Raw genomic sequence first — 25,228 nt, forward strand, 5'->3', positions numbered from 1 at the left:
ATACAGACAATCCTAATTGAATATAGACAATCCTAATTAAATATAGACAATCCTAATTTGTATACTGAACTTATAAAGAAGAAAAATATAGTTCACAATTACAAACTAAATATGCAAAAAGCAGGAGGTGACTGACACCAGAGCATGGGAAGTTTATAAACATGGTGGGAGTGTAACATTGGAACATATAACTAAGTAAACAAGCTGGACTTGAATTTTTTTGGCATTTAATTACAAATATAAAAGATATCGCTATTGATCCAGGATAGTTGGCATACCATTATATTATTCCAGAATATAGGACAGATAATTTTATTTATCCAGTATGTGGGACAAGTCATTCTATTAATCCAGAATTTGGGACAAGTCATTCTATTAATCCAGAATTTGGGACAAGTCATTCTATTAATCCAGAATGAAGGATAACTCATTCTATGGTTTTAGGTAACAAATTGCTTTTGATAAAGTCGAAAAGGGCAAATGTTCTGGAAATGTTCAAAATATAAAATAATCAAGCTACTGCATACGTATAAGAGCATTATAATTTCAGTGAGTCGATTCAAACAGAAAAACTACACCCTTATCTCATTTAAAGTTTGAGAATTCTTTGTTGTTGTTGTTGTTGTTATTGTTGTTGTTGAAATGATTCTGCTCGAAATTATAAGTTCACATGCATCTTACAAGAAAACAAAGAAAAATCATCTCTGCCTAGATACGGTGCCTAGATACGGTGAAAGGCACATACAGCGTCGGTATTTACTATGCTCTCACAATTATCCACAGTGGCAAAAGCGGTCACCTGTTTTGTTCGGTACTATTCCGATGTTATCGTAAGAACACATACTTTTTTGGACATTCATCACCATCCGAAATACATTACGTCATTCATATCTCGTTCATTGTTTCGTCTATCTAGTCTTCATTGTTATTCACGCAGAAGATTTGACGTATTTGTCACACATGAAAAACACGTGAAATGTGATGATATACTGGGTTACCCTTGACAAGCACATGCAATGGTATGATAATGGGATTACCCGTGAATGGCACGTGAAATCTGATGCTTTATTTAGGTCACTCAAGGCAAGCATGTGGAATGTAATGGAGGAAAAAAAATCATAGTCAACATCTGACCATGTAACGTCCAAAGAAGTGAAAATAGTATTGAATTTTATTATTATTATTATTATTATTATTATACACCTCGCTGCACCGAATGTCTAAAAAAAACCCCAAACAATCTCTACCGACGGCAGGTTTTGTTTTCCAGACAACCCTGCAACTCGGTGTATAACCTATTCCTTTAACACCGATTCTAAAACATGATTGATAGCATGCTTGTTCGTACATGAGAAAGGTTTATAGTCTTATTTCGTCAGGCTTCCAGTCAGATCATTACGGAGATAACTCGGTTGAGAGTATTTTCCAACTCTAGACATGAATGGCAGCCTAATCCACAGGCTTCATTATTGAAAGACTGAACAACAAAACGAAAGTCTTGACGTATGCTAATTGACAAATAAACCAGTCCATCTTAAACGGTAATCACATTTAGCTAGCTTAACTGACGCCGTAAACCATTCCAGACAAAACATTAGCGAATAATTTTACATGTGTAAGAGTTGATGAGACTCTTAATTTAAGGGGCAAACAGCTTGAAACATCTTTGCTAGATATTATTGAGAATTTTTTTGTGTTCCCATCTATCCAGAAACTCAATTAAAATATTCGATCATGCTTCGGTGACTGTTCTTGTCCTGTCGCTAGCTTTACCTTTAAAATAAACACTCTGGAAGAAACAAATGTCTTGTAAAGCTAGAACAAGGCTTTCCAAAATTTGGAAAAGTGATTTGATTGGCTGGTGAGATGAGGTGAAGTCATACGTGATTAAAATGAAGAGATTATATTATCTTACACGTAAACATTGACAAGTCTTCTGTGTCGTCTGTTTCTAAAGACAATGTGTTTGATTATATCCATTAAGCTGTAAATATAAGTTTGTCTTCAATGATTGCAGAAAGTACACTTAAATAAGCTTTGAGTCAGAGAGAAATGTTTCTACAATTTACCTTGTACATAGTTTCACAGAAGCGCCTACTGTCGGTAACAGCGATCAAATAAAGCATTTTGCCAGACTCTCGTATGAACTTATGAAGCCACGCAACTAACGGAAGACTGCTTCACTTTTATACTAATTTTTTTTTTGCGGATTCTGGGTAATTCATGTTTGTTGCACGAGCCAAGTAAACATAAAATAAATTGTTTTTTCGAAGTTGTTATCGATTCTAGGACTAATATTTTGAAATGCACTTTGGCTTAAATGCATGACGATTGGTGATAGGAAATGTGAGTTTGTATTGTTTTAAAAGATAACTTTGTCATAATGCAAGGAATGGGTACGCGAACATTGTAAATTGAAACTACGGATTTTAGAGAGTAAAATAAGATGGCCGGTTTTATGATTTTTGTTATTTTCATTTTGTGCAGAACTTAAGTACGCACAGTCAGTCATCAGTTATTTGTGGGGATTAGTGCCGTATAGCCCTATATGTAAGCTGAAGTGCCGTATATCCCTATCTGTAAGCTTGAGTACCGTATAGCTGTATCTGTAAGCTGAAGTACCGTATAGCTGTATCTGTAAGCTGAAGTACCGTATAGCTGTATCTGTAAGTTGAAGTACCGTATAGCCCTATCTGTAGCTGAAGTACCGTATAGCCCTATCTGTAAGCTGAAATGCAGTATAGCCCTTTGTGAGGGCTTAAGTGCCGAATAGCCCTATTTGTCGGCGGAAGTAAGTGGTCTTAATTTGTCGTATTTCCCTATTAGAGGAATTAAGTGACGTATAGCCCTATTTGTGGACTTAGGTACCACATAGTCCTATTTTTGTGCTTACATAACATATTGCCATATGTGTGGGTTCAAGTGCCGTACAGCCTTAATTGATGTTTTCAGTTTTATAATGAATTAAGATTAAATTTAGCTCGGACCAAAATATAGACCCTGTCTAATTTGTATAACTACGAGAGGGAAATAATAGTGTTACGAACCTGTTATTGGTAGGTACGTCTCTGTATACAGCTTTCTTAGATCTTAGCGATTCATTTTTTATGATATAGACTCTGTGTTAGGAAGTTCTATGTCGGCCTGTGTACTTAGCCAATTTTTAACAGCTGACGTCATAATGTATAATATTCCCGAGACGTTATGACATCGATTAGTTTCGTAAAATGGACCATCGCTTATTTCTTAACATATGGAATTATCTGGGTATTTGTTGGTATATTGGTTCTGTGATTGAGATATGAATGTTTCTATTTATTCCATATTTGGGTCGTGTTTAGTATTGCATAGGCCAAGTATTTATATTAGACTTGGAAATTTTTATTGATAAATCATACAAATATGAAACAAGGGAAACATCACACGAGTTGAAATTTCAGTTTCTTATGGTGTGGCCATTAGATGATTATTAGAGAACAGTAAATTCATAGAATTTGCGAGGTTAAGAACCCTTAAGTTGAAAAAGACTGTTATCTTTAGTCCTTGGAAATTAGGAAACATGGATTATCTAGTCGCATGCATGTGGGTGTTTCATTCCAGTGTACCCTTGGTATGAGACTCCTTACCTGTAATTAATGTCAACTCTTACCTGAATTGAAATAACTAGTAATTAAACCATATGGTCCAAGATTAAACTTGATAATCCCCTCTTCACTCTACCAGTGTATTGTTTACAATAGGGTTAGTCTATTATTCTCAATACGGTAATTTTATTGTATACAATATGGTTGAAGGGTTTAACTAATGCACAAAACAGAGCGATGTCATAATCTTTTCAAACCTATTAAATGACCCTTTTATGAATGTTGATAACGATTCCTTCAGACATGTTTTCAGGAAAAGTTTTGTTATGAAAATAAAAAAAAAAATGTTTTTTTTTTATTTAAAAAAAATTCACAAAATTATGAATGTTAATTCATCATTAAAGGTGAACATAAAATTCATTCATGATTTAACTGGTCCATTGATCTTTCCACGTTTGAATTCGCTGATGGCTTAACTTATCACTTCTTCTGTAATATCTACATTTAGCAGTTCCAATCAAGACTACCCCTTACCTATTTATTGTAAAATTCAATAGTATCATTATCAGCGATTAAAAAGAAGCCCCAGGCATTTTGGAGACTTTGGAAAAAAAACTTAAAATTCATATTTATTTCAGTTGCTTGTTCTGTTGCGTATTATTCTTGCATCCAGTAGTACTTTCCAGCGTTGTTAAAACGCCTATTTAACAATTGTTTGGCTTGCCCATCAGTGAATTGAGCTCTACTCTGCCTGTTTTTTTTTTTAAAGGTTGCACATGCTTCAACCACATGTATTCTACACGACCCTGTCTTATTTCTTATGTAAATAGTGTGTGTGTGTGTGTGTGTGTGTGTGGTGATTTGGATTTTTAACGTAGGTTTTAATAAAAATCAGTCATATCGCTACAATGTCTGCAATGTGACAGTTTATAGTGATGTCTAGCACTGGGGCATCATGCCGCAGACAGGTAGCATGATGTCCCACCCAGTCACATTATCCTAACACCAGGCCAACCAATCCTAACACTAACCTCTTCATGCTGAGCTCCAAGCGAGGCATCTGTTAGCAACAGTTTTGTAAGTCTTTGGTATGACTCGGCCGGGGTTGTAACTCGCGACCTACCACATCCGAGGCGGACGCTCTAACACGTAGGCCACCGGAGTGGTGTGTATGTAAATACTTCAGCATTGATTAAATTGATTTCATTTTCCACGTCAAACCAAGGCGTTTTTTGTCGTTGGAACCGATCATGCCTATTTGTTTGTTTGTTGTTTGTTTATTTGACGCTTTTTTACTTGGAGCTTTAGAAAATCATGATCCGTTATAGAAAAAAAACTTTTATAAAAGGTCATAACTGATATATGAGCTGTATCACAATTCTCATATTATTTCATCAAATTTATATTGAACTTATTGACAAAATCATCAGCCAAGTCGTTTACCCTGTGATTATTTATACGTATCGTTCTTAGCATTATTACATTTAGATATATAAGAATACTCATAAACTTTTAGCACGGGAGAAAGACAATGATCACAGTTAGTACTCAGAGAAATCACAGTGCTCAGAAAGAGGGTATAGACAATCACAGTGATCAGAATGAGGGTTTGGATAATCGCAGTGATCACAATGAGGGTTTGGATAATCGCAGTGATCACAATGAGGGTTCAGAGAAATGACAGGGATCAGTATGAGGGCTCAGAGACAGGACAGTGATCAGAATGAGGGTTCAGATAATCGCAGTGATCAGAATGAGGGTTCAGAGAAATCACAGTAATTAGAATGAGGGTTCATATAAATGACAGTGATCACAAGGAGGGTTCGGAGAAATGACAGTGATCCCATGGAGGGCTTGGAGAAAGGACAGTGATCAGAATGAGGGTTCAGAGAAATCACAGTGATCAGAATGAGGGTTCAGAGAAATCACAGTGATCACAAGGAGGGTTCAGAGAAATGACAGTAATCAGTATGATGGCTCGGAGAAAGGATAGTGATCAAACAGAGGGTTCAGAGAAAAGTCGATATTTTGCATAAATGGTTTCTGATTTTTATCAATATACTAAGTAAACTAAAGATTTAATTTGAGTTAATTAATAATATGAAATAAGTCATTTTGTACAGTTACACTTTTAGTCTCCAGGACATTGACTCCAGATCGTTATATAATATTTACCGTAGAGCATAATGTATTTTGTTCGGACAATATATTAATACAATGTATGTATGCAATATATATATATATAGTAATCATCTGTGTTCTACTAGAAAATTAACTTTTGTTGATGGAACGCTCCAATACTTTGATGTTGAGTCATTGTCTTCAGCACACTGCACCATGTTCATAAATTATTTCATTCGACAAAGTGAACTGACAAAATATTAGAGCTATCAGGTTTGATCCCGTTAGACTGTCACAATAAACTTTTCTATAAAGTTGTTTTAAAAACAATAAACATTGATATTTCGGTACCTTGCATTAATGGTCTGAATACAGTTATTTAGGTAGGACTACAAATGGTGTAGTTTTCTCTTGCCCTTGTTTTCGAATACAGTATATGTGTAGATTTTAATAACACACGTGCATGGAATTCCTTATCACATATGCACAGGGGATTCCGAAGTCGTGTGAAAAGTGCTATAAATAGACCATGCACGTCGTGTATTAGGCTGGCGAATGTAACAAGTCATGCAAACACACGCGACAACGACGGGTCCTAATCAAACGCGGCCTTCTTATTTTACAACTAAAACTAACCATTAGAATAAACACTCTGGAAGAACTGTTAAAAATAAACACTCTTGATGAACTTTTAAAATACACACTTTGGAAGAACTGTTAAAAATAAACACTCCAGAAGAGCTCTTAAACGTTAGTAGACGAGTTTTGTTATTTCAATGAGACCGCTCCGATGGCCTAGTGGTTAGAACGTCCGCCTCAGATGCGGAATGTCGCGGGTTCGAATCCCGGTCGAGTCATACCAAAGACACAATAATGGTACAAAAGCTGTCTCGCTAGGTGTTCAGCATTAAGAGGTTAGCGTTAGGACTGGTCAGCCTGGTGTCAGGATAATGTGACTGGGTGGGACATCATGCTACATGTCTGCGGCCTGATGCCCATTACTAGATATCACTATATAACTGCCACACTGCAGACATCGTAAAGATATGACTGAAAAATTGTTAAAGCTACGTTAAAAATTCTAATAAGTCAAACACACACACACACACACACACACAGACCCTAGGGTAGCCATTTTTGAAAAACTTATTTTACTTTATTTATATATCGTCCTATTTTGAAATGTAGATATGGAATATAGTGACATTTTATGAAGCATGACAAAAGTTGGTGGGGAGGGAGGAAGGGACGGCTGATATAAATTATTTCATAAAGTGTCGTTCTTTTGGGTTTAAAGCCATTTTGCAGCACACGATGGCCTATACATGTCCGCCAGTGTATCTGCTGCAGAAAGAAGCCGGGAAAAGCCATCGACCCACGAGAAGCTTTTTTACATGCCCATATTTTGCCGAGTCCGAGACTCGAACCCACGCGGACAGAGGTGTGATGACAGTGATCGGTAAAGACGAGCGATTTAGATTATTCGGCCACCGGGGGCCCCATTTCGTAAAGTGAGATGAAAATGAAAAAAAACAATGAAGAAGTGGGGGGAAATAAAAGTTAGATTAATAAATGTATGTACTGAAATAATGATGTAAATGATCATATCAGAACCTTAAAAACAAAAGGAGTATGGAATACCTATCACATCAAAGCTGTCCTCTTCAGTATTTTACTAATGTTAATGATTAAAGTTCAAGTTCTGTTTTGTGTGAATATATATATATATATATATATATATATATATATATATATATATATATATATATATATATATATATAATTTTTTCTCTTATTTCCAGTATGGCTTTTAGGGCATGTTATTTGCCAAGTGTTTATGTGATAGAGATCAGGACTGGATTAAATTTCTCTCATGGAGCAAATTTATCAATATTGACAGCATAGAAGTAGTGTGGGTACTAACACTGGATAATAGTTGTGTTTTGGTATATATATATATATATATATATATATATATATATATATATATATATATATATATATATATATATATATATATATATAAGCTCACATATTCAGTTCACAACGAGGCTTGATTGAATTTTTGGAAAAACACGATTGCATCACTGAACTGTTTGCTAGACTGATTTACACTTGCTTATAGATACGTACTCTTTCCCTCGTGCTGGACGCGTGATTGGCATCAGGTGGAAACGTGTGAAGAAATCGTCGAATGACGATATAATTTACATATCATCTCTGGAATGCAACCAAACAATAATGTTTAGTCTGTTGGATACGTACCAGTCTTATCAAGGATTCTGGCCTGCTGAGGATTCCAGTTACTCAAGTAATGACTTCTGCTTTTACAACTTCTTTAGTTATTGATCACCAGAAGTACCACACAAACACCATCACCACCTGTACAACAACAACAGCAATAATAATAATAATAATAATAATAATAAAATAATAATAATAATAATAATAAATGTCAAGAGGCATTTAATATAAGGTTTATTTGCCTGTTTTGCGAAAATGTTAAAATGTACAAAATTGTATCAGAAACGTGTGTTCGTTTGTGAAGATGGGGCCTTTATGAAAACTTGAGGGTAGTGGTTCTGAGCAACACTATCGCTGGCATTTATGCATAAAAAAAGAAATATAAACAGTTATTTCCTAAAAGTATGTGCCAAAAATATTTTACATACTTCAATCCGGCTTACTAGCTAAACCGTCTAACCTATATTCAACGTCAGATCAACTTAAAAAAAAAAAAAAATCACTGGGTCAACATAAATAATAGACCACATTCACGCGCAGGAAAAGACTGCTGGTGGGTATATTTAACTGTTTCCACACTCGTGCTGCTGGAAGGGCATGAGCGTTTCTAAAGAAATCTCATGTGGACTAGTAGAACTCGGAATTTGAAAAACAAAATGCTAGAAAATGGTGGATTTAAAATTCATTTCATCACGTGAGTAAATGTTATTTATAGTAAGCATTTAAACAATTATACATTTGGAAAAGAACATTTTTAAACAATATAGATTACCTACCACAAGCAGTTGCAATTTAAAGTCGTCTTAGGACGTGTCTTTCACAACGCTTCGGGCTTGACTGTCACTGTTGTTGCTTATCACTGTTGTTATTTATCACTGTTGTTCTCATAGAAATATGTGCATTCTATTATTGCAATGAAACCGCAAAATACATTATTTATTAATAGTTGTACTGGTATGATTTAATTGCTGTGCAGGAAGCTAAACGAAAAAAAAAAAAGGTTCGTAGCATAACCTGGTAAATGTTAATGCAGGCTGCAGAATGTAGAGCAGACTAAGTTATTAAAATCTGGCATTGTATCAGTTATGCAGCATGTATTCAATTGTACAAGTTAACGCTGGTTTGATCAACCATATTGCATCATAACACTACTGTATGAACAAAGCATTCATTTTTACGGAATGTATGCTCCAGTAGTTCTCTGATCAAACGGAAACTCGGACAAGCAATCTTAAAGTTGTAAGCAAGGTAACACTTTGAATATCTATAATTTATATTCTAGATTTAATTGTAACTCTTTATGCGACCCAGCATTCATAAAAAATTCTCCATTTTGATTACGTACTTTGCTGAAAAGTTATTACACTATACAATTTGGATACAGTTCAAGAGGTCAGTAGGTGAATGATAATATATGAAATAATCTACTTTGTGTAATTTTGAGGTTTCTTTCAATTATTCTATCGTTGCTTAGTAGTAATTAGCATGTAAACTTGGGCTGAAAGCGAGACCACATTTTCTGTACTTTTATTGTTGGCATACACGGAGTGTGAGTGAATTAGATTACAAAACAATGGATCTATTGAAAGCGTGCCTAGTTTCTAATTACTTTGTCACGTTTGACTGCGTTTATTTATTTATGCCCTATACATATTTCCAAAGAACGTTCAATAGAGCAGATTCAATATCGTATTGCAGCTCTGGTATTTAGAACATAAAAATGTGTTCCGACCCAAAAGCAGTCTCAATCGTGGCGGTAAAATATTGGTACATGCGAATTAATTTCTGGGGTGCCCTGAAAGAAATGTGAGGTAACAATGTGCAACACGCGCTGCCTTGAGACCAGCTTCGTTAAGCATTTACTTGTATAGAGCACTCAATCAATGTACCATCTTCGCTAACATTTAAGGAAATGTAAATTATTTTTATCATTTGCACACCCGTGGTTCGGTATCCGTGGACATTAATATCTACGAGATTATAACATTACCTATTAATTTTTATTTATTTTTTTAAATTTTATTTTTTATGGGTAAACGTTGTCCTTTGTTTTCGTTGATACATTTACTGGTTTATTTGTTTTTCCACTGAGGATCACATAACAACCAGCAATACACCCAGGGGATCCAGCAGAATTATTTTCGGGGGTGGGGTGGGGCAAACATTTACTGGTCAGCTATTAGATATCACGGATGTGGAAAAAAAATATATGTGTAGAGGTGAAATCGAGGGGAGGGGGGGACAAGTACCCCAACCTCTTACCATTATGTGCGGGCGCCCTTGAATCAACGTTGAAATTGTCTCTTCTAAGACCAATTTTTTTGACAGAACACTTTGCAAGTGTGTTATTAACCCATAGCCTGTACTTTTATACGATGCATTAAAACATATGGCGTTTTTTTACCAAGGTGTTACGGTCAAAGTTCAACAAAATATCTCAACATTCTTATTAATGAATCGGACGCGTGTTAATTAATTAGTCTGATTGTTTTATCACTTCATAGAAATAGACAGCTAAATTGCTGTTTTTAGCTGGTTCATTATTAATGATATCCGACTGAAGGCCACGAAGCTCTATGGAAAAAGACATACTTTTTGTTGTTTCTTTTTCTGTTTGTTTGCTTTGGTATCTTTTTTGTTGTTCTTGTTCTGATTTGACGCTTTTGATCCCTAGACTACTCAAGTTAGGTTACCTTTTCGAAAACAATAATGAAAACATGACATTTTATATAGATAAGGAAACATATGAAAATCTACAAAGGTATACATAAATTGTTAATATAAGCGAACGTCCTATAACATAGGTTTAAGCCTGAGATATTATCAGATATTTAAGACATTTTGGTTTGAAATTTCTTCACAAAATAGCTTTTTTTTTGGTATACTTTAAATCACGGTAATATCTGAAAATGCGTGCACAATTATTTCATGTTGCTCATTCAAGTGAAACATTGGACTCCGTCCGTGAATTTTCTCTAATTTCGTGAATTATTTTGTTCAAGGGACTTAGAAATGACTTTTCAAATGTTGATTGGGGTCACCCTTTTTATTCTGCGAATCTAGGACAGTCTAGAAAGAACTTATGGAGAAGTCCTTTTTGATCATTCATAACAGACACGAACGCGACCATCTCAAAGACAGGCTTTGGACAGGAAATATGTATGTAATCAAACAGAAACTCAGACCAGCAACATTTAACTATTGACCAAAGGTCACACTTTGGACACCTATAATTCATGTTCTGTTTTTGTAATAGTTCCAGCAGTCCCTGCACATACATGATCAAGGGTTTTATTGTTGCTGTTATTGTTTATTTTTCAAAATATGAGATTTTAACATAAACTTGGCAGAAACTAGATTTTATGAATCTTTATATGTTAACTTGCTACAGATTGGTAGTCAAGACCTTGTATTCAAAGCTAGGGTTAAGGCCTTGTATTCAAAGTATAGAGTCAAGGCCTTTGTATTCAAAGCATATAGTTAGACCTTGTATTCAAAGCATATAGTCAAGGCCTTATATTCAAAGCATATAGTCAGACCTTGTATTCAAATCACAGAGTCAAGGCCTTATATTCAAAACATAGAGTCAAGGCGTTGTATTCAAAGCTACGGTTAAGGCCATGTATTCAAAGCACAGCCAAGACCTTGTATTCAAAGCTAGGTTTAAGGACTTGTATTCAAAGCTAGAGTTAAGGCTTTATATTCAAAGCGTAGAGTTAAGGCGTTGTATTCAAAGCTAGGGTTAAGACCTTATATTCAAAGCATAGCATCAAGACCTCGAATTCGAAACGTAGTAGTCAGGGCCTTGTATTCAATACCTAGAGTCAAGACCTTGCAGTTTAAGCGTCGAGTCAAAACCTTTTATTGAAAGCGTATGGTTAAGGCCTTACAGTCAAAGCGTATGGTTAAGGCCTTGTATTCAAAGCCTAGGGTTAAGGCCTTGTATTTTAAGCGCATTGTTGAGGCCTTGTAAAGCATGAGTCAAGGTCTCTGTATTCAGATAGTTTGACTCTTTGATCGAGAATTTACGAGAAACTTCGAGATGAAATATTTAAAATAGTACAGCACAAATGTTTATGTTTACGGTAGGAAATATTAACGAAGAAGCCGTAAACATGGTTAATTTAATTTAATTCAATTGTTTATTCTCATAAACCGACCGCTCCGGTGGCCTAGTGGTTAGAGCGTCCGCCTCGGATGCGGGAGATTGCGGGTTCGAACCCCGGCCGAGTCATAACAAAGACTTATAAAAATGGTACTAACTGCTGCTTCGCTAGGCGCTAACCATTAAGAGGTTAGTGTTAGGACTGGTCGGACTGGTGTCAGGATAATGTGACTGGGTGGGACATCATGCTACATGTCTGCGGCATGATTGACCCAGTGCTAGACATAACTATAAACTGCCACACTGCAGACATCGTAGCGATATGACTGAAAATTTGTTAAAGCTACGTTAAAAATCCAAATCACTCACTCACACACACACACACACATACACACACACACACACGTTTTCATAAACATGTGCATTTACATAGGGTACAAACTGTATATATTGCGTGTTTACATCGAATGCTATATATACGACGTTAAACATAAACTCTATATTGTTTTCCAAGAAAAAGTTGGAAAGTAAAGGATGGACGGATATCGACAATAGTCTGTCTCTTTTTTTAAATGCTTTACTATTAAAGTTAACTAATGCTAATTTTGTTTTCTTATTGCTAAAGGTCATTACTTGAATGCATATATTCATGGTTGGTGAATTCTAGAAATCCTTTCAAATTAAATTTACACGTAAGTTTGTATAAACTGAACACACTAAAACAACATTTTATTTTTCTTCAATATCATGGTTGTCACAAAGCACAGAATGCATTTCACTTCTATCAATTTATTTGTCCTTATCTCTCAGTTTCAATCCTCAGATTATGAAGAAATCACTGGAAGTTTTATCAAAACTGATTCATAGCCCTCTCCTTTAGGGATCACTGCCATATCACCCCTGTCTGCGTGGGTTCGAGTCTAGGATTCGGCCAATGTGGGCATGTAATAAAGCTTGCCAGTAGCTTCTCGTGGGTCGGTGGTTCTTCCGGTGTTTTTCCCGGGTTCTTCCTCCACCATTAACACTGGCCGCCATGCATAGCCTATCGTGTGCTGAAAAATAGCATTAAACCCCACAACAACAACAACAACATAAAAACTGGTCTATCTCCATGGTTACACAAGAAGCTTAAATAATCATCCAAAATCAGTTATCATATGTTCTTACAGACAAGGATAATCATAGTTATTTTTTACACACTTTTTTCTTCTTGTGCTAGTGAATGAATCACGTGGTAATCAAGTATGGCGCATTTCAATGTTTACGTGTCTATGTTTGTGCAGATAGATTAGAAATGTAATAAATTTAGCAAATATAGCAGCGTTTTTAGAATATCAGTTTTTATGATATGATTAGAGTTGTCTACCTTTTTTCCTTCAAAAGTATTACAACAAGGGTTTAAAGCATCTCCTGTTTATTATTTGTTATTTTCTTACTTGGGGCGCCTAAAAGAACTTTTTTTGCGTTATTAAACAATCTTGGCAAAGAAAGGTGGTTCGAAGACATGTTTCCATGTTAGCTTGACGTTGGAAGACATGTTTCCATGTTAGCTTGAGGCTGGAAGACATGTTAGCTTGACGTTGGAATACATGTTAGCTTGACGTTGGAAGACACATTAGTTTCAAGCAGCTACGATGACGTAATAACATATATTCTGATACTGAGAATAAGAAACAATGTACTCGTTCAGACAGAAACGTAATCTATATTTGTCTCGAGTTACGGCAAATGTAAATGTTGATGCACGCGTATTAGTTTCGGTGGCACCAGGCCCGGTCCTAGAATGTGCGGGACCCAAGGCAGCATGCGCGGCCCAAGGCAACAAGCGATCAAGCAAAAAATTACATTGCCTGAAAGTATGGGGCCAAAGGCGGTTACATCATTCGCCTTGTCCTAGGGCCGGGACTGGGTGGCACTCGGAAATAAATGAACTGGATCGATATGCAGCACATGCAACCTCGAAAGAAATTTGACTAAAAACTTACGAGTATAATGCACGCGTACGGTATATTTTCTGTCATTTTTATGTCTATCGTCGAGTTTCCCACTGCTGATCACCAGTGGAGGATATTTCTCTCGTTCATCATATAACTGTTCTTTCACTCGTGCTTTCACTACATGACCTTCTAGTATGGTACTCATATAGTAGCGAAACCTCCGCCATTTCGATCACTAATTGATCATTCTTTAACAACAATCAAAACAAATATTGACTTCAACACATTTACGTACTAAAACTAGCAGCGGTTGCAATTAGTGTCCCACTACAGTATGTTTAGGATTCTGCTAACGTGGATATGTGAGAAAGCTCGCCAGTAGTTTCTCGTGGGTCGGTGGTTCTTCTTGGGGTTTTCCCGGGTTCTTCCTCCACCATTAATACTGGCCGCCATGCATAGCCTATCGTGTGCTGAAATATGGCGTTAAACCCCACAACAACAACAACAACAACAACAGTATGTTTCGCACTGATTGACCAAGCTATATGTACAGTAGCTACAATCATAGTGTCGACTGACATTTGGATAGGTCGAGGCCACGAAGTGATGCTACAGATGGTAATGAAGCAAGAAAATTGCACTCCAAGGTACCAAGCAAATTTTATATCTTACTGAACATAAGTGTCTTTAGGATGTTATGGTGGTAGTTCATTTGATACCTTGCTCATTCTTCCGCGTGATTTCGTCTGGAATAAACTAAGGAGGGTTAAATCTATAATAGTGTGCATGCATTGCAACAAAGATGAGCGAAATTGTTGCAAGCAACACCTCATATTGCTGCATACAGGATGAGTGTATTACTCCGCCAGCGAGAGTAGGCTGGAGTACTACTATTAACACATCTACAATCTCTGTAGCTCGATTTCCAATCGAAAAAGCTGCAGTTATAATTTTTATTGTATGAAACTGTTCTTTTTATTTTTATGATGGGTAAATTAATCTGGATTAAAATTTTATCTTTCATTTTTTTTTTTTGTCCGTAAAGTTTAATCTTATGCTAACGACGGGACTTTTTTTGTTTACCTGTTCACAATTATATTATTATCAAGCTATCTTTAGTACACACTTCCGAGGCTTTGAATATTTGTAAGACTTTAAAAGTCGCCGAATGTTTACCCTAAATTATTTCAGCGAGAAGCTAACTGTTTACGTTCAAACGTTTTTACAATGTTCAATGGATATTTTGCTGTTTGAAATTTGCATCACTATTTACAATATACCATTTGTTTACATTTTGTATACCTGTGGTCAAATATCAAATGTAATTATTTTCTTCAACGCTATAATATCTGTTAATGTCCTTCGAATTATAAGTTAAACGCTGATGTGGTTTGTTTTTCTGAAGACACGTACTGGTTCTATTAGCTCCAGGAACATCCAGAAAGGCACCAACATTAAATTCGGTCATGGTCGAGACGATTCAATGTTACATTTCTTATGTCTCCTAGGTACTAGAATTTTCTGGCAGTGCAGTTTACAAGTGTGTAATTAACACAAAGCCCATAACGTTATGAGATCTATTGAATGTTATATCGTTTTTCTATGAATTCGTTTGGATCAAAATTCAACACAACGCCTCGAGAGTCCCTTTAATAAATTAACCTAACAGGCTGTTTTATCACTTCATATACATAGATAGCCGATTTAATTTGTTTAGCTGATTCGTGTTAAATCATATCTGGGTGAAGGTTATCCTGGCTGGGCCACACTGGCTCTACTTAATAACCGAGTACAATCGTTCTATAAATGTAATTGTTCTATTTTTAACTCTTCTTTCTTTCTTTATCCGCTCATATAACACATTGAATCGTGTAGCCAGTTTACCTTTTTGAGAAGTCTTGTAAAACAATAATTTCATTATGAGATAACGAAAGATCTGCGAATGACACAGACATACGAGTATTTCAATATAAAATAATTTAAGGGATTATTTTAAATATTTCCATAAGAGTGGTATGAAACTGAAGTATTGTAAACTATTTAATATATAGATTTGTTTTAAATTTGGTGACAAAATAGCTGATTTTGTATTTGAATCTAAACAATGCATAAACGCGCAATAGTCAAAAGTATTTGTGGATCATAGAGTTTAAATACTGGATATGTGCATTTCTGTGACTTTTCTTAAATTTCGTTAACAAAAGTTACAGTGTGTAATAAATAGCTTTCCCGAATGTTCAGTTACCTTTCGAGCTTACAGTTTTGTTAACCCATGCATACACACATGCACACATATGGACGTTCATTTTTCTTTTCGACATATCTATGAAATTTATATAAAATGTATGCAACAAAGATGGATAAACGATATATCTTCTGACTGTCCTTCATGGAAATAGACATTACTTATTTTCGCCCAGGAAACATTATACAAAGATGTCGAAAGTTATACAATGGGCAGCACGTTTAAATATTAGAACCTCTCCATGGCTGATCACAATTAAAGATATTCAAGGGTACACTATTTGTCCTAAAATAAGTTAAATCTATACGGATTGAGGATATTCGTACAAAGATACAAAGAGTAGAAAGGCGCACCTGCATGAATACCAAAATCGGATTGTTGCGAACATCGAGCGTAGCACGTAATCAACTTATTTAGTCACAGGCTGGCGATTTGGGTATCTTCTACCAGTTCAGTAAACTTAAAATGTAAGGAGCAATTCTCTCATAACAAGTACTGATTTTAAGTCCCCTAAATTTGCAGAAATGAGAGATGGAAGTATCTTAGTTCGAATTTGATATTATTCACATAAGAGCCTGGAGCAGACCATAGTGTTTGAACTTGCTGACTTGATATTAACTTTTACCTACGAGTCAATATTATGAGTGCGTTAGATATTGCTTGATCGAGCCATTTCGACTTTGGTTGTAAGATTTTATATCTAGATGACACAGATCTGTCTCTTTTCAGGGTAAACAAGTAACAGTTGGGATGCATCTATCGTCAGTCAGATCTGTCTGTTCCAAACTCAGGATCAGGTTCTGCATCTTTGTACTCGCCGTTTTCGTGTGTGTTTCTGAAACAAGACCGCTTGATGATGATCTCTACGAACTGAGGGACTCAGACTTACAAAAAGCAGTGAACTCTTATCTAGCCAACCAGCTTCATCTAGGTTTGAAAAGACGATTTACAGACGAAAGTCAGTCAAATAATTTAGGACTAATTAATGGCCGCCAAATTTTAGGTAAGGACTTCATCCTCCTAAAACTTTTTACTAGTTTCATTTTTTATTGGTTGACCAATTTCCCATGGCCTGTTCATTTTTGGTTGAAATGTAGATTTCATCTGCTTCTGTGCATTAACAGAATGTTTGAGAATTTGGGGAAAAGGTTACCATAATTAACAACTTCGTTCTATTCATGGAAAATATCGTAATATTTTAAATTGTATCGTCATTTATATGTATTACGAATATTTCATCGGTAATAAAATAAGTCCTTGCACGATGACAAGCAAAAAAGAGTCAATTCAAAGTAAGGAAATCAGAATTTATTTCTTGTACACCCGCCTGAAGACAAAACAAAATATAGTTTTTATTTGAATGCTTGCATCCCACTGACCATTTCTATATAAAAATTCCATTTAACGTGCTTTAAAAAGCGATTACTTTTGTCTGTATCTGACAATATGTGTAAGTTCTTTGCAATAGTAACCCTGCGGAAACATGAACTGGTATATATTTTGAAGCAGTTCGGATAAGTCTGATAAGAATAAATTACTCCAATGTTTTGCATTGTACGTCTTAAGTTCGAGTTTAGAATTTTAGAAAGAAAACCATTGTACCCTGAGCAGTCTGGCCACAAGGAATATCAGCATTCCTAATTCTACAGAGAAAAAGAAACTTCACCACCGATTTTTGTCGTCTCGTTGAATCTAAAGTCCCCTCGTTGTAGCGATACATCTCGAAAAAGAATATCATTTGAATCTGTTAAAATACAGGTCTTCTACATTTTCTTCTGAGATAGACCTGTCCATATTCGTTATCTTATAGCTTGCAAATTTATTAAATCTAGTAAAACAGGAAACAGCCTGATTCGTGACGGCTGTCCTATGTCAGATGGAATGACAGGGTGAAACAACAAAACTTTCATGATCTCATCATGTGACTCTTAAATTATAGTTGTCCGGTGTCATACAACAAAACTGTCATACAGATCACCTGATTTAAACAACAAAACTGTCATACAGAACATCTGAGGTAAACAACAAAACTGTCATACAGAACACCTGCTTTAAACAACAAAACTGCCATACTATCATCATTTCTCTATTGCATAATAGCTGTCCTGTGTCATACAGAACACCTGAGTTAAACAACAAAACTGTCATACAGAACACCTGAGTTAAACAACAAAACTGTCATACAGAACACCTGAGTTAAACAACAAAACTGCCATACTAGCATCATTTGTCTATTGCAAAATAGCTGTCCTGTGTCATATAGAACACCTGAGTTAAACAACAAAACTGCCATACTACCATCATTTGTCTATTGCATAATAGCTGCGCTATGTCATACAGAACACCTGAGTTAAACAACAAAGCTGTCATACAGAACAACTGAGTTAACAGCAAAACTGTCATGATAGCTGTCATGTGTCAGACAGATCACCTGAGTTCAACAGTAAATCTGCCAGAATCTCTTTCGTGATACGAATTAAAGCTAAATTCTAGAGTCATAAATAAAGGTTCAACTGTATATTGAATGCAAGGACTTATCATCATGTAATAATTAGTTTTATGGACAAAGACATTATTTACATCCGCTTACAGGCAAACCAATAAAGCATCAGCTCAATGGACTATTTCTGTTGACACGTAAAATTTCGAAATATCGCTCCAAAATTTTAAATTTACACGATCGTACATAATACAATATTTTTCGAAAAAAGATTTTCTTTAAGGGCAATTTTAAACAATAAACGTTCAGTAAATTCTAATCTTAAAATTATTTCGGGTACCTATGTCTTACCTGACATGTAATAATGTACATCTTACTCGATACGTTTAAACCTATATCTTGCACTATAGGTAAAAACTCAGCGAACTTTAATTAATTTGACATATTTGGTTTAAAGTATAATGTTTTGTATTTGCTACAAAATGTCAAAGAGTTTTAGTGAAAAGAAAGTGATGCTGAAGTGTGTGTGTGTGTGTGTGTGAGAGAGAGAGAGAGAGAGAGAGAGAGAGAGAGAGAGCAGAAGGAGATTGATGCATTTGCATTGATTGTGAGCTAATTATATTGGCTGTTAGTAGGTCAGGTGTACTTTTTATTTGCATTTAAATATATAAATAACTATGACTGATTCGTAACCTCTCCATCTGATCACAATGTCAGTATTATCAAGATATAGTGGAAATGTTGGAAAGTGAGAGCATGTTTTAAAGTCCTTCACATGTTATCTTGTGCTAGTTTTATCCTGGGATCTACTTACCCCACATCAGTATTTATATGCAGTTTAATTCCAAAACAAAATTTACAGTTATTTTCATAAAACCTCTCATTCTTTTAATAATATTGGTTTTTCATTATATTTAGGCTGTAAGAAAACTCTGTTTTCTTTTAAATGAACATGTTTGATAATGCAACAAATGATTACCTTCCGTTTATTCTTTTACTGGGCTAACATTAATGCTTTTGACTGGCCTTAATTTTGGTCTTATACTGGACTCTCAGTGGTTTATGATGGCCTTAATTTTGGTCTTATACTGGACTGTCAGTGGTTTCTGATGGCCTTAATTTTGGTCTTATACTGGACTCTCAGTGGTTTATGATGGCCTTAATTTTGGTCTTATACTGAACTTATATTAATGGTTTTAGACTGAACTCAATTGTTTACGGAAAAGCGGCAATATCTTTGTAGTTCTCATTAAGTCCAGTTCATAAGGTGGGACATCATAGGAAAGAAATAAATTACAGCAAGATTAAGAACCAAAGATCTTAAAACGAAGAGTTTTTATCGCAGCAACGCGTATTTGAAACTTATCAAGGAACTAGCAACATTGGTTTGAAAAAGATGATGTTTGGACTGGGATTCTAACCCTTATATCTTAATTCAAAAAAATTTAGTGAAGAAATGAAGCTAGTAATAAGCCATTCGACCGCAGACATCCGAGTTTAACAGCAAACGAAAGAGCTGCTCAGTAAGTCAGTTACTGGCCTTACAGCGTTGTTGTCAAGGTGTTTACATGATTTGCTTGTGCGCATGTCTCTTAAAGAATCATATACTTACTTCTAGCTAACTGTTATTTTTAATGTTGAACAAGTGGTTGACAACCTAGACACTGTATCTGGTTTGTACAGCTTTGCACGACAAAGAAGATATTTAGAAGAACCATTTATAAGGCTATACACTAAAGCTCGAGGATACATATTTACATTCATACATACATACATACATACATACATATGCTTTAGGTCATACTATAAAACCGGGAGCCATTAACTCTGAGTTAATGACAGTAATGACATGACCGTGTGATATCGGTTAAGATTTGATGATATTTGTCACACAAAATGACCTTCTAATCTAATAATAACAACAAACAGATATTGCACGTTCATATGATCAGTCCATCGGTGATTTTATAGCATGTTGTTTGAAGAGAGTTTGTCCTGTATTTCCGCCCTGCGTGGCGTAAATTAAAGTGTGAATGTACTACGACAACTAGTTTTCATACACATTTTAGTGTCTTTTCCTTTGTCCATCCTCATATCTCCGTTCATCAGTCCATCCTTCCATTCACTCAATTATTTATGTATTTGTCCATCTGTAGTTTACTCTTTCCTTTGCATGAAAGGTTATATTGATGCCGAGTTCACCTTCCTTAGAAACGTTATCGACAAGAAAAATGCTATTCAGAATTGTTATTTAATAATATCGTCAGCTCGTAATTGCTGAATTTCGCTGTATGTGTATGTGTGTGAGTTGGTTAGTGGGGGGAGGGAGGGGGTCGGCACAATGAAACTCTGTAGTAATTAAGATTAAGGCAAATTGGGAAGGTATGCATGGGAATTAACCTTTCGGCAAATTTAGGACTATGTGGTCCCCTAGTATTAGCGTTTCTTCCTTGGTCGATTTACCATTACAGATGACACTATGCCAGTCTCTACGTTCTTTGGGAATTTAATATTACGGATAACATTATGTCCCCATATGTAGATTTATTGCTCAATATGTTACTATCAGGCTTATGAGAGTTTAACATGACGCGACACTATATAGAATATGAAACTGGGTCAGACACAGCTAATAATAGAAAAGAACTCACTGACTCATCATAACCCATTTTATCTAATACCTATTGCGATATTTTGACCGACACCAATGCTGACTGCGTACGTGCGTGCATACATACATACATACATACATATATACATGTGTGCGTGTGATTTGGATTTTTAACGTAGCTTTAACAATTTTTCAGTCATATCGCTACGATGTCTGCAGTGTGACAGTTTAAAGTGATGTCTAGCACTGGGGCATCATGCCGCAGACATGTAGCATGATGTCCCACCCAGTCACATTATCCTGACACCAGGCCGACCAGTCCTAACACTAACCTCTTAATGCTGAGCGTCAAGCGAGGCAGCTGTTAGTACCATTTTTGTAAGTTTTTGGTATGACTCGGCCGGGGATCGAACCCACGACCTACCACATACATACATACATACATACATACATACATACATACATACATAGACACATACATACATGTGTGTGTGTGTGCATTTAGATTGAAAATTATGCATCAAATATATCCATATCACTCTGGTATCATGTCCCCATAAGCAATTACGATAAAGTTTCAATTTTTTGCCTTTTTATCGTATTCATTTGTTTACACTATTCTTCTGCAGATAATGAAGACCTGCTGAGGAGCAGAAAAAAGCGATTAAGTAAGTATTCGAAAAATTCTAAATATTCTTGATAGTCTTTCTCTAACAAAAGGTTTCTTTATTAATGACTCAAGAAAGAGTGACTTTCCAGACATCGATGATTTCTTTCAACTGTCCTTAGATTATTATAACGAGTACTTTACTACATTCCATTTCATACCCTCCTCACCCAAACAATCAAGTTAGTTATGTAAATTTAGTCATGCTCTCATCTTCCCAAGAATTTATAAAATTTGTTATTGCACTCTTTATTCTTATTACAATATCTTTAAGATATTAAAATGAATGACAGTTACGCGTTAATAATAATAATAATAATAATAATAATAATAATAATAATAATAATAATAATAATAATGATATTAATAATAATAACCATCATCATCATCATGAGTAATTATTGACTAATAATTGAATATTTATATGTGTAATTGTAAGCATGATTTCATCTAAGTTATTATTATTATTATTATCATTATTATTATTATTATTATTATTATTATTATTATTATTTATGACTACAACATCATGAGAGATCATATAAAAATATAAAACCTATGGTATAATAATACAAGATCAGATTTAATTAATTATATGGTTTTTTTTGTTTCTTGTGAATAGAGCCTGAATTACCAAAGTTTTTGATTTTGAAACGAAGAGTTTTATCCACATTTATGTTTGCCATTTTAACTTGAACGCACATTAGATAGGTTAAATCCATCAATGCAAGTCACCGATATATCTGTAATATCCACGCGTGCGGATTGAAGATGATCGTTTTAAAGTTTGTCTGTATTGAAAAAAAAATATGTTATCAATCTTCGAACCTCAAATTAAGACTGTGAACAATTGCACCACCTCCTTCCTGGCCTTCTACAATTACATTACCTCCACGGTGATAAAACGCTTTAAATAGACTCGAGAGAGGAGGTCATCTTGATTACCTCATTAACCCCTGGCGACGAGTTTACGTGGCAGGAGGTAGTAGCCTACTGCCAAGCTCTGTAGCGTCAAGGTCATGTATGATTCACTAAAGTGGGTGGTATTATAGAAAGGTAGACAGATGTAGCTCTACAATGATACCAAATAATCTGGAAGTTCTAGTTGTACTACAAAATACAGAGGGACAAACGTCATTTTTGGACCCGATTTTTTTCTACCCAAAATTCGCCCGTGGTCGGAATCAGATTTTGTGTCCGGATTTTAGACTTTTTAGTCTCGTATCTAAGGCAGACCGGTATGAGCTGCAAACAGACAGATGAACCTTTGCAAAAAGTAAGATAAGATGGGCATTTAAAATAAATAGTGGCCTCGATACCAACATAATGGGTCCGTTAAGCAAACGAAAAAAAAAAGAAAAAGAAAAGAACTCCAACTTTTACCCTTTTTCTCATGCGCGAGCCTAATAGCCAATGAAACACGATGTTTCTAACACAACTAAGCATTATGTTATTGGAAAATCATATGGAAGTTGTTGGATTAGGATGTATTCAGAAATAGCTTTCAAAATGTATTTCCTACTCGAATTTCAGGCGAAAACGACAAAAACCTCCAGGGGTTAATATGTTAAAGCTGATAGCCTAGTTTCCGACAGAGAGACACGTATCGTTCAAACGGGTTTACATGTATCAGGCTGCTGGCAAAAAATACGGTGAACGAATAGGATAATCGCAATAGCAAATGACCCTTATTTAATGTTGCAGATTGTTGGAGTCTCTTTCCTCGGAGATCACTCTCACGATAGTTCTGTTTCAGCTTATTTTTTGTGTGCAAACTTTACAATATCCGCTAAGAACACACATATAAAGAACACATAAAGGCAAGATACATTGAGAGTTAACACTTTCCATATCGAAGTTTTAATATCACTCGTTAAGTTTCACCAGCACTTATTTATTTTAATTGTTTTTAATACTGTATTTACCTCTTCTTGCACTTTCTGAGATGTTACAGTTGAATTTTACACAAAAATGTCTTAATTTGTTTCAGGTATTGGTGGATTGGAAAATCTGGACCTTTTAACGAAGACTCTTGATAAACAGCGCCTCCCAAGGCCTGGGGGTCCAGGAATGATGTCTGTCGGTAACATGTCGTTTGACAAACTTCGTGATTTGATGGGCTCCCTCGGCAAACGTCGCCGCCGATAAACAAGTCGATTTCTACCGATGATACGTCTGAAATCTCAACCCTACAGACGCTTATCACTATTAAATAGTTTCTACGAAATCCGAATGACGGTATTTTCTGCGAACAGATTCTCCGACCTGAAAAACTCAATCCACTTGAAGCTTAGTTGTGTTTAGTTTTCACTGAAGGATACTTTCAATTTCTGAGACTCTTATCCTTGCAAAGAAAGACAATTTCCATCGAATTTCGGAATCAATGGAATCAGTACTAACCGTGATAACACAGATCATGCTCTGTTATTTGTCAAATGCATGGAAGTAATACAGACCGTTTGAATTGTCGCATCAAATAAATGACTGTCAAAATGAATGGGCTCCTTTACGAATTTCGCCACATTCACTCTCAATGTAGAAATGACATTTCATAATAATTGTAAAGAAAGATATTCGATTCATTTCTATGTTTTGGATTCTTAATTAATTAATTATGGTTTATAATGGTTATATTCACAATATTCCATATTTCTTTTAAAAATCTGCCTTTCACAATTTTGAAAACTGTCTTTTGACATAAATTAATTCATGCAAGTCTGTGTACATTAATCGGATTAAAGATTTCACTTTTATCTCTATCATTTCTTCTTTAAACAATTGCGTTTACATTTACAATTAGTGTTTATGTCGTCCTTGCTACACATTGTATCACATTTTAGTCTGATAAAAGGTTACGTGACTTTGTACAACATAGTGTTGTCTTGGATGTATTCTAACAATCTTGGCACTTTTTACCATGCGTGCGCACGTTTCATAATTTCCGAGGGTTTGTGTTCTCTAATCATTTTGTCCTCATAAACCGTGTTTTCCGTTTCGTTTGACCATGTGATTGTTATGACTTTCAGACTTTTCTGAGATAATTTTTTCGGTTTCCACTTTAAGAGAGGACAGAAATAACTGTACAACAAAATGTAATTTAGCCTTTACAATCTGTTTACTACGCGAGCTCTGAGCGCAAAACATTTTAAAATAAACATAAGGTAATATATAATTCTTTTTTACGCGATCTCACAGTGCAAACCTTTAAAAAATAAATATAAGTTAATATGTACTCTTAAATTTAATTAATTGAATTTATGTAGAAATACTTTCC

General features: G+C 35.3%; 1 protein-coding gene across 5 annotated transcripts in view; it reads left to right on the plus strand.

Annotated features, from left to right (window-relative positions):
- LOC149792456 (uncharacterized) overlaps positions 1–24,707 on the plus strand; it is a 54,239-nt gene extending 29,532 nt beyond the window's left edge. For 2 of the 5 annotated variants that reach the window (XM_089971039.1, XM_089971037.1), the window contains 3 exons: positions 16,966–17,239; positions 21,917–21,955; positions 23,945–24,707. In XM_089971039.1, the coding sequence (XP_089827165.1) occupies positions 16,987–17,239; positions 21,917–21,955; positions 23,945–24,102 (450 nt within the window). In that variant the 5' untranslated portion in view covers positions 16,966–16,986 and the 3' untranslated portion in view covers positions 24,103–24,707. Of the gene's footprint in view, positions 1–7,897; positions 8,017–8,487; positions 8,644–9,042; positions 9,198–16,965; positions 17,240–21,916; positions 21,956–23,944 lie in introns of those variants that run through there. The other 3 variants (XM_089971041.1, XM_089971038.1, XM_089971040.1) reach the window with 3 other exon arrangements.
- The last annotated feature ends 521 nt before the right edge of the window (positions 24,708–25,228 follow it).

This window comes from Sinohyriopsis cumingii, chromosome 9, assembly GCF_028554795.1.
Source record: "Sinohyriopsis cumingii isolate HCF-2022 chromosome 9, ASM2855479v2, whole genome shotgun sequence".
NCBI classification, from domain to species: Eukaryota; Metazoa; Mollusca; class Bivalvia; order Unionida; family Unionidae; genus Sinohyriopsis; species Sinohyriopsis cumingii.